The sequence below is a fragment of the Octopus sinensis genome, unplaced genomic scaffold (assembly GCF_006345805.1).
Source record: "Octopus sinensis unplaced genomic scaffold, ASM634580v1 Contig08756, whole genome shotgun sequence".
NCBI lineage: Eukaryota > Metazoa > Mollusca > Cephalopoda > Octopoda > Octopodidae > Octopus > Octopus sinensis.
The window spans coordinates 348,604-359,645 of NW_021831286.1; the positions used below are offsets into that span (position 1 = coordinate 348,604).

The 11,042-nt window shown below is 34.0% G+C and overlaps 1 protein-coding gene across 1 annotated transcript; it reads right to left on the reverse strand.

The window, feature by feature from the left end:
• Positions 1-442: 442 nt before the first annotated feature.
• On the reverse strand, positions 443-7,583 carry LOC115227976 (sodium- and chloride-dependent creatine transporter 1-like). Its single transcript, XM_036498794.1, has 7 exons — positions 7,541-7,583; positions 7,036-7,286; positions 6,215-6,444; positions 6,048-6,180; positions 5,459-5,509; positions 4,858-4,861; positions 443-672 (listed from the first exon to the last, which is right to left on the reverse strand). The coding sequence occupies exons 1-7, from the start codon at positions 7,581-7,583 to the stop codon at positions 443-445; spliced, it is 942 nt and encodes a 313-aa protein (XP_036354687.1).
• Between the last annotated feature and the right edge of the window lie 3,459 nt (positions 7,584-11,042).

The following is an 11,042-nucleotide window of genomic DNA, read 5'->3' on the forward strand; positions in this document are numbered from 1 at the left end:
CCGACTCAGATTCATCCTCCGGTTTGTGGTCCTCCGTCATTGGGAGACACTTTCCTCCGCGACAAATCACACACCGCGAATCTCCCGCGTTCGCCACAACCAGTCGATCACGGAATAACAAAGCAACCACCGCGGTTGTCCCACAGTCAAAAGCAGGCTAATTCCGTTAAATACAATCCTCACGTGGGTGTCCTCGTCGTTTTCTATAACGACAGAATCTTCCAATCCTTCTTCCTCTTCACTCTCCTCTTCGGAAGTGGCAGAAGACTCCTCCTCGAGGTCCTCCATCGACACTTCCTCGTCGTCTTCACTCTCCCCTTCTTTCAAAAACTGTTCCCAGTCGACTCCACTCGATTTAACCGTGTCTCTGAGTTTATAATCCTTGATAATCTGATCCAAAGGCATGTCTGCTTCCTTGAGGAGTGCATCAATGTCTGGAATATTATTTTGACTGGAAACCTTCGTCCTCGTCACTTGCGAGTGTAAAACTGCCTTCTTTTTGAGGGACTCTGAATTCTAGGAGCTCTTCCTTGCCTTTATCGGAATTCAAAAAGCGGTCAAATTCGAGGAAGGTCTCTTCTAGTGACTTGGAATACTTTCCGAGTTTAAAGTTAGGGTTTTCTAAGAGCATGTCAGGGAAATTTCTGCTGGACAAATGTGAGACCTCGGGACCTTAAATAGAATTAGTTGGATACCTCCATGGCCATCGAAAATGCAAAATAGTGAACATTGGGGTGTATAGTCGGGAATTGTTCGATAACAGTCTTCTTGACCTTTCCGCCATCCCTGGACTGAACATGAACAGTAGTTGTATGAGGTTGCGGTTCCCTCGACTTTAGATATTTCCATTATTGGCTTAGAATTGTATATTCCCATGCTTGTTTATTCGACAACGAAACACTAACTGAGAACAATGCTATTATTCACAATTTAATATTATTAAAACAAATATTATTTTATATATTATTATTTTAAGTTTTTTTAGAAAACTATATATTTGAGTCCTCAAATTGTGAATAAAGTCTAGACGAATTCAGATTTACTTTATTTTTAAAGCATTTGGTATTTTATGTATTCCAATAGAAACACAGATTGTTCATTAAAATGTTTTTACACCAATTTTGAATAGTGAAAAATAAAATAAATATTATTTTTGACATTTTTAATCGTTATTTGTCTAAACTAGTGACAATCTTTATTAATCAAATTCTTTTACATAATGAAAACAAGCGAGTTATAAATTACCTATTAATGTCTCTTTGTCAAGATATGTCAGCAATTAAGTTACTTATCAGTTTTAAAAATTGCTTGAATTAAATTACATCATATATTCAACACTTTAACTATTTTGTTATTCGATTACATTCTGAATATTATTCAATATACATTATTTAGAAGAATTTAAGATATACTCTATTTTTTTGTTTTTTGATAAAACATCTGATTCTTAGAATAAAATTGTTTTCCAACTAAAAAATAGAATTTCAGAATTGAAAAAGCAATAAGTTTTCTAAAGTGTGTTTTCCAATCATATGGTCAGCAACTCTCGTGCTTATCAATCCAAAAAATGAAATTGTTATTTAGAACTTTTTTAGCTAAAGAGTTCGCTGAGATGTTGAATATTCCAAAGTAAAGACTGTTTTATTCTGCATTTGGCCATCCAGCCCAAAAATTGTGAGACTGTTTTTGTTTATTAATACCTCTATAAACTCTAGAGTTTCTTATTTTTTAGATTTTTATTTAAAATCTCCAAAATCCATCTATTTAACCCAAGAATCACCAACTGTTAATTAGGGTAATTAATTAGGTGATTCCAACAATCCTCAAAATCTTTCTCAGCTTTCCCGATGTTGGACTCTGGACCCAACGTAAGTGGGGGACGGGGGGGAGCAGTTTTTTGAGGAATTGAATCGGGGTGATGTGCTTCTGGTTGTTAAAATCTTTTGGCAGGTGGTCTTGTTGGATGGCTAAGAAACCCTTTCCATCTTTCTTAATAAGAGTATCTGAAATTATATTATTTATTTTGATATAATCTGAATTAAGCATTTAAAATATCACTGATACTTTCTTTTATCGCATCAAAAACAAACCAGTTAAAAGTTTTCGATATATCGATTTCATTATTGATTACAGAATTAGAATATATAAAACAGGTCAATAATTGAACTTTAAGCTGTAAATAAAATATATTTGTATACTTTAACACTTATCTGGATGAATTTTAGTTCGCCGATGGAGAAAAGTGCTGATTAAAAACTTTATAAAAATGGAAATGAGTTAGATTATAAGAAAATGAACTTTAACTGGTTCTTTTCTGATCTAAACAAATTTAAAACTATCTGTTATTTTATGGTCGTCACACAAAAGTATATAAATTGACCTTTGTTGGTTTAACTGATAAAAACCAGGAAAATTAATAATCTATAATCAAATGACAAATCCAAAATTAGAAAAGCTTGTCTCGACACGATTCCTAAATTAAACACCTTAATCAATTATTCTAAGAATTTTTAAACACGAATATTATAATAAATTTTATCGACTATATATTTGCATCAACGGCTATTAGAACCCGATTGTTCTGCTAATATTGGATAACTTTGCGCTTTCCTTTGATGGATCCTTCGACGGGACGTTTGTTGACTCAAAAATACAATTTAAAGAATTTCCAACTTCTTCCCATTTCTGTCGTGATAATATTCCCCATCGTTACGATTTCGGGCCTTATTTCGGCTATCAAGAACCACAAACTGAAGGACAACGTCGATTACATCAGGTTTGTCGAATTTGTAGAATTATTTCTAGTGCTATTGTAGAACTTGACCCAACAAACAAGTACTATCCACTCTTCTCAAATGTCGTCGCATTATTGTGTAGTTATTATATTTATACATTTAAGCCTTTTTCGTGTTCTACTTTCGATATTCCTATTTTATTTGCAATTCAAAAGAAATCAAAAAAAAGTTGCTTTTTCTCAACTTTGTGTCGGTGTTTCTGGGGTATGGAATTGGTTTAGGAGGATTTATTGTAGCAAATGTTGAGGTAGGCACAATCTTTATATTTTCCTAGAAGTCGAAAATAAAGTGGCTCCATTATCTTGGTGCTGGAATATACATGACTTGTCAATCTGCATACACTGCGATTATCACTTACCTCAGCGTGGCCGTCAATCAACATTATATTGTTGTCGCTGTCCGTGCCCTGACTTTTATTATTTCCTCAGTTTGTTCTATAATGGGTATTCACTTTGTTATGTAATCTTGATTTAGCATTGATCGGCTGCCTTCCTCTGTTCCAGGATAGGAATATAGTTGGCTATCAATTTATATTTTTTAGAGTGAGATAGTTATATACTATGGGGCAATCTGCGAGTGGGTCGGCGTATTTGTCATGATTGCAATGTTTGGAACATTAATACCCGAATTTGCCACATTGCGGATTAGCGTTCTTTTTAATATTGACGATAATCCCAACTTACCTGACAATTTATAAATATAGACGAGTTTATTCATTTTATTTCTTTCTTTCAAACAAAATTAGTTTAATTTCCCAACGGATTACTTTATAAATACTTTTCATTCAGATAATCAATTAAAAAATAGAAATCAATACATAAATGACCATTTACAACCCCAGTATGACATTAAGCTATTTACTATCTGTGATGAAAAATAACTCTTTCTCGATCGTGTCAGCCTCTCGTTCGGCTAACTAGACACAGACGAATAGATTAACATAAAAACCGCACTTTTCGCAAAACCATAGTATTTTATAGCTCCGCACATGCAGAACACACACTTTATTTTAAGTAGAGTTTTATTTTTAGCTAATCGTAGGTAGGGCCAGGGAAAGATCTTTACTTGTTTTTTTCTTTTCTTGTGTGTGAGTCCAGGATGGACAATTCAGATTAACATAATTGATTTAAAAATAATTTAGACACTCGACCTTGGGTCATTTTTGGTCCTTAAAAATTTTATGGTTGATTAAATTTTTATTTTTTTAAAATTCGCATTAAAAATTGGGCAATTAATAGGATTTTTCCAAGAAAAATTTTCAAAATGCGGTTAATTTCTAAATTAGCTAATTTATAAATTTACGGGGGTCAAGTATATATATTTTCCAGGAGAAAAATTGTGCCGGAATCTCTAGTTCATAGGCGATAAAGTCAAACGAATGTATTTAGAGTTTCTTAGGAACCTTAAAAAGAAAAAAGCAGATGGCCACTATTGTAGATTTTGTCTTTCTTAAATACAATATTGGAAATGCAAAAAATGGAAACTAAATGAGATTGTGCATCTGGTAGAAAAATTGTCAGTGTCTGAAAAATATCTACATAAACTTTGCCGATCTGCAGGGTGGCTGATAAACGGAAATAACTCTCCTTCAACTAAAGAAATGTAGAAATGGGTTTTCCCACTTTCCCTGATCACATTACCAATGACAAATCCCCAATATGCAAAGAGGGTGACAAATGGAAGATGGAAATACCAAAATTTCCCCACTTCTCTTTAAATACGGAAGTCTGTAATAAATAATTTGGAAATATATGTTGATCGGCACAAACAATTCCTTCCCTTTTCATCTTCGTTCGATTAGCTAGTTGTGACTGTTTTTTTGTCCGATTGTCACAATGATGTGCAACTTGGGGCCTAATAAATAAAAGGATACCTACGAATCTGGATTGGAGATAGGTGACCAAAGACAACTCTGGCTTTTCTTGATCACTCTTGAGCACCGAGTCGGACGATACTTCGTCATCTTTTGTTACTTATGACATTAACATTACATTTCTTGTTTCGCAAAGAAACGATTCACATCTATGACGTAAAAGGTAATGAAATAATTAGAAATAATTACCTGACTTTAAGAAACACAAGATATTTATTTAAAACAATACATAATAGTTAAAACAATTATTCGGTAAAAAAACGTTAGAGGGGTACACTAATTTGATTATATCACATAAAGAATTAGTGGGAATCTGAGTAGGCTAAATTAGATAATTAATGATAGAAGCTTTATTATTGGTCAAATAATAAATACCGCACTAAAAAGATTATCTCACGTGATACAGAATAGCGGACTTTTTGATTTTTTAACCAAAAAAGTCTTGTTTTAGAAACATGAGATTTTATTGGATCTTTCGGGAAAACCATTTAAAGAAAATCTCTGCTTAGCCACGAAATTAACCAAAAAAAATTTAGATATGTTAATAGTTCAAGTTAGAGTTATAATGTTTATACCGAATTCCGTCCCTGTTCACATCAAGAACAGGGCCATGTCGAGAATTAGGTTGAAAAAGAGAACGAAAAGTCTTAATTAATAATCAATATAGGGATACTTTTTTGCCTTTATAAACTTGAGTGTATACAAAGTATAAAGCATATGTAGGAATCGCAATCACACTGACTAAGAACATCCCCCACCCCAATCCTTCCGAAAAAGCTGGCATTGTTACACCATCATAAGCAAAAGGCTCATAAGTGACGGCAGCGAATATAAAAATTGCCTGAAAGCAATTTAATTTGTAAAAATACAATTAGAATTAATGGCGATGTGACCGTCCACGTAAATTTCCAGTAATAATTTGGAACAGATCCGCTCATCATGGTCATGTCCTTTGAAAACTCGTCAATTCCGTAAATCCAACACACAGTCATGACTTCACAAAAGGCAATAATAACTAAAGAAAGTCCCGCAGCCTTTTTATCCATTAGCGTAACCCAATAAACTCCTGCCTTGAGCATGAAATAGATATACCAACCTGACTGGCTTGAGGAAGTCCAAGAATGAACCAAAGAAGACATGAGACCAAAGTTGTTGTGACTTTCCAACGATTCAAAAACCCGATCGAGTCAAAAATAATCGATAGAAAAGTTTCGTGCATTGCAAACTAGGAATGATAAACACGTCATACCTGACTATCCAACCCGACAGCGATGATCATGAGAAATAGCAGACATGACCAAAAAGGGGCGACAGGCAAAGTTACTAAAACTTCTGGATACACAACAAATATCAGTCCTGCCCCTGCAAATAAAACAAACGGGGTGACCATCTGCAACAACTTTATCAACAGGAAGTCCAGTTTTATAGCTTAAATAACCAATGATAGAAAACACAGCGAAACCAGCGTATATACTTGTGCCGCAGTTAATCAGAGCACACATCACGGCGTCTCTGCATTAACAAAGCTTGAACAAACCTGCTGAACTTGTTTTCAAAGTTGTTATATGATGCATAAAGCAGAAAAGACCCGAACCCGATTCCAAGGGAGTAGAATATTTGTGTGGCTGCAGCAATCCAAACTGAGCCATCCTTTAGTCTGGACCAGTCTGGTTTTATAAAATATGAAATTCCAGTAGAAGCCCCGGGTTGGAGAGCTGTTCTGATAAGAATAATAGTTATTAAAATGTAAGGAAGTATTGCTGTAACATATATGACCTAGAAAATGAAATATTTCCGTACTTTTCCGGACGTCTTGATGCCCTTAGAAAGACAAACTGCCACCAAGGCCCAAGATATAGCCAATGCTATCACTAATTTTGGAACAAGTTTTCCTGTGGTTGCGATGCTGTCTGTTTGCATTAGAATTTGATTTCTATAATGGAAATTGGTAAAAATAATTACTTCCAAAATTCTTCTGAAGGAGAAATTCCGCGATATGTCGAGCAGTTAAAACTCTTCCAAAGTGTCTCTAAATGTGCAGCTGAAAATGCGTTTTTTTTGCTCAAAAATGTTTCAATGGTTTTATTATCACATAAATAGTTCTTGTTGATTAATGCTATAAGATTATTTAGCAAAATTAAACAAATATTGCTTATTCCCAGTGAACTAATGTTGAGTTGGAGATTGATTGTTCTGTCTGTGCAGTTGGCTGTGTTCCAAGCATTTCCACACGTGCTCCATGGAAGCTGAGATGTAAAAGATTCGTACAAGTACACAAAGGCCCAGGAAATGATTGTATTATAGTACATTGTAACCAATCCGGACATGATCCCCATGGCATAGCCAATACCTACGTATATCAATCACAAATCGCATGCCTTTGAAAATTGGTACCATCGAAAAGGCATCCAAAGGTCTGGCAGAACTGAACTGCCCAACACCAAATTCTAAATGGAACAACGGGATTCCCGCGAGTAATAAGAATATGAAATATGGGACCAAGAAGGCGCCCCCTCCATTCGCATATGCCAAATAAGGGAACCGCCATATATTTCCTAGTCCAACTGCGTATCCGACAACTGATAGGATGAACTGAATGTGATTTTCCCATGTTTCTACTATCACATAAAACAAAAAACATGTATACATGAAACTTTTTTTTCTGAGGATTTAGATTTCATTTCGTTCTTCGTTCTTTCTAAATTAATTTATATTAAAATTCGAAAAAGTTCTAGGAATTTTATGAAAAACCGCAATGGAAAATTTTGATTTCTAATTCAAGAAGTTAATGTTCAATAATTAAACTTTTTGACTAATTTTACTGGTATTGTTAATTTATAGATTTTAAAGTACGGTTTAATAACGTAATTACATTTACCACCGTCACATTTATTAATAGATTTTTGTACCGTCATATTTGGCCTAATTTATTTATATGTTTTTCCTTTTTTTATTGCTCATAACTTTTATTAACTTAATTTTAATCTAAAACTACTTATGATCAAGAAGACGGTGACCCTCAGAATCGCAATGGAGATTCTTTGGAACAGCCATTGCTTTTTTAGAGGCTCTCTTCGTCTTCTGGAGATCAATTGCCAAATTCTTCCGACGTGTTCAAGGGATTTGTTGTTCATGGCTCAGGGTGTTTCTGTGGAATTTGGGTCAAGATCACCTAGAATATTTCAAGATTTTGTTCTCCAGTCTTCTTATCGGCTAAACCTGGACTAATTCCGAGTCGAGTATATTCGTCCTCGAAAAAGTATCCGTGCACGTAGAGTTTCACGCGAGGTATTTCTCATTACTCCGCGGAAAAACGGCGACTCCATAAAAATAGATCTAAATTTTAATATTGAATTTCAAGAAATTTCTAAATTTCAAGAAATTTAAAGTATGTCGGCAATTAGGTTAGTGACACCGTAAAATATAAAATTTAAACCGTAAAATTATGCGAGCTTAATCTTAAAAAATATTTTTAGATATAAAATGCTCTTGATTCGTTTATGAAAGAGAAAATAATTGCGCAATACGACTTAAATATGTCCTATATTAAAATTTCTCAAGAAACCGGTTTTCCATATTCAACAGTTGTAAATTTTATCAAAAAGTAAATTCATCTTGAACTGCTTCTGAACTCTTAAATGAAATAAAAAAGTTTTTTTTGTTACACGTGTCTCTTCCTGAACCATAATACGACATTTAAATTAAAATTTTAACAGCATGGTTTCAAACACATGGTTATGCCTGGGTTTAAGGGTTAAGTCAGAAATATTAACGAATACAATCAAATTAAGGAAGCGTTAATCGGGATATTCCCGGAGGATATGAATTCCCGAAGCAAACACCGGTTGGCCAAAAAAGCTTCCAATTTGAAAGGGAAAATTGAAAAACTAGTAATTCCTTCGGACTGTCTGGCAGAGATGGAGACCAATGCGCGTTCTCTACACTTGATGTCTCACGGAGGCGTCAACAAAATTGAATTTCTCTGTCGCCGGAATTACTTTATCGTGAAAAGTGAGGTCATAAGAAAAGTCATATCAAAGTGCGATGTCTGCAAGTTTTCCATCCACTTAAAGTTAAGTCTGCTTTAGTAATGGTTTAGACCAGGGGTTCTCAAGTGCGGCCCTCGGGGCCGCATGCGGCCCCGAGAATCTTTTTTGCGGCCCCGACTTCCAAACTTTAAAATAAATTTTGGATATAAAATTAATTGTAAATTAATATTATTAAAGATAATATTTTAACTACACGTGTTTGTAAATATATTTCAGGTTTAGTATTTTTTCATGCCATCAAAGAAATATCGGTAACTTTTGTCGAAGTGGTCGCAGTTTTTTTAGGCCGTTTAAAAAACTAATAATTTTTGAGGTGGAATATATATATTTTATTTAAGTCGCTATCAATAATTTAAAAATATTATTAAATTTTTTACTAATTTATTTTCTAATTTTTTTAATATTATGGCGAGCATGTACCTAATATTGATAATAACTGGCACTATAGGTCACATGGAAAATCTGTTGTGGACTTATGCAACATCAAATTCCGACGCTCCCAATAAGTAAGGAGGATGCAGTGCATTTTCTGCAAAATGTGGATATCCTTTCAAAATCACGTATATGTCCGAAGGGACATCAGATGGAATTAGTCTTGGGACCGAAGCTCAATTGGAAATGCTCAAGAGTTGGTTGTAGAGTCCAATGTTCTATTAAAAAAGGTATAATTTCTCTCAAATAATTCTAGATACCTGGTTAGAGAATTGTAGATTGCCATTTGAGGATGTCATCGCCTACATATACTTTGGAGTTACGATAGGCATACCTTCAAATGGCTTCATCACGATACAATTGGGGTGAACATACATATGTCGATTGGGCTATGTTTTTTTACGTGAAGTCTGTGTGGACGCACTTGTTAAAAGATCTGACGGCAAAATTGTATTATTAATGTTTATTTCGGTGGTCCTGTAGGATTTGGAGGTAGACGAGAGTATGTTTTCCAAACGGAAAAACAACTCTGGAGAAATTATTAAACTGCTATTCCATTTTTTGTGATGAATGTTGTCCGTCAAATATACAAAATATTGCAAAACGATTACCATTAAGTAATGATACTATTACAAGAAGAATAGAATGTATTTTTGAGGACCTTGCCCGTCAGCTAATCAAGTTCTTTACTATTAAAAATAATTTTTATAGAACATCGAAAGATTTTTTATATCATTCTTTTGCTGTCGACACGAGTAAAGATATCTCTGATACCGAACAAATGGTCGTATGCATTAGAGGTGTCACTTCGGATTTTAAATTTCTGAAGAATTTTTTCTCTTCGTTCATTAAAAGGCACTACAAAAGGAATGGATGTACTTAACGAATTCCTTGAAAGTATTAAAGAATTTGACATTGATCCTTCCAAATAATTTCCATATGTACTGATGGGGGGGCGAATATGATTGGTCGTAATAAAGGGTTTCATGGACTTTATTCAGAATGGAGACTTGAAAAAAATCTTGATCCTATATTTTGGCAACATTGTATCATTCATCAGGAGAATATAATCGCAAAGTCACTTAAAATGCAAAATGTAATAGTACGGTGTTGTCCATTGTGAATTGGATACGCGGTAAATCTCTCAATCACAGGAGATTTAAAAAAATGTTAGTGGAAATTGACACAGTGCATAATGATGTGCTTTACCATACCACTGTTCGATGGTTGAGTCGTGCCGCGTGCCTCAAAAGGTATATTTGCTTGAATAGAAGTTAGATTTTATGAACTACTCCCTCAAATAAGAGAATTTGTTAAAGACCACAAATACCATGATTTGTTGAGCAGTAAGAGTGGATTGCCGATTTAGCTTTTTGGGTAGATCTAACCTCTCATTTATCGTCGTTAAATTGTGAATTACAGGGGAAATATAAATTTTGCCATCAACTCTATGGATCTATTGCTTCTTTTATATCAAAATTAAAACTTTGGAGGGATCAAATAATGCTCAAAGATACAATTCATTTTACTTGTTTGAGTGAAAATAAAGCTAACGGTTCATTTGAAAAATATACTACCATTATCAGTCACCTTATTGTTGAATTTGAAAAACGTTCTAAGGTTTATTAAATTTAGTTTATTTTAAGAATTTTGATGAAATTTTGCCATCAATGAAAATTTTTTGCAGCACCATTCAATATAGATCCTAGAAATGCTCCGCCATCACTCCAATTAGAATTGATAGACCTTCAATCAGATGTGCAATTTACCTCAGTGCAAAAGATTGAAAATTTAATGGAATTTATAGTTCACTTCCCAAGAAAAATATCCGAATATACTCATAAATGCTTATAAATATGCTTCAATGTTCGGATCCACTTATTTATGTGAGTC

Bases quoted from the DNA above. Each gene is read 5' to 3' on its own strand.
- LOC115227976 (XM_036498794.1), bottom strand. From the start codon at position 7,583: ATGACGGTACAAAAATCTATTAATAAATGTGACGGTGGTAAAT. The intron at 7,287-7,540 runs GTAATTACGTTA...TTTATGTGATAG, and splicing joins TAAATGTGACGGTGGTAAAT to TAGAAACATGGGAAAATCAC. The intron at 5,510-6,047 runs GTTTGTTTTATT...AATTGCTTTCAG, and splicing joins TTGTTGCAGATGGTCACCCC to GCAATTTTTATATTCGCTGC.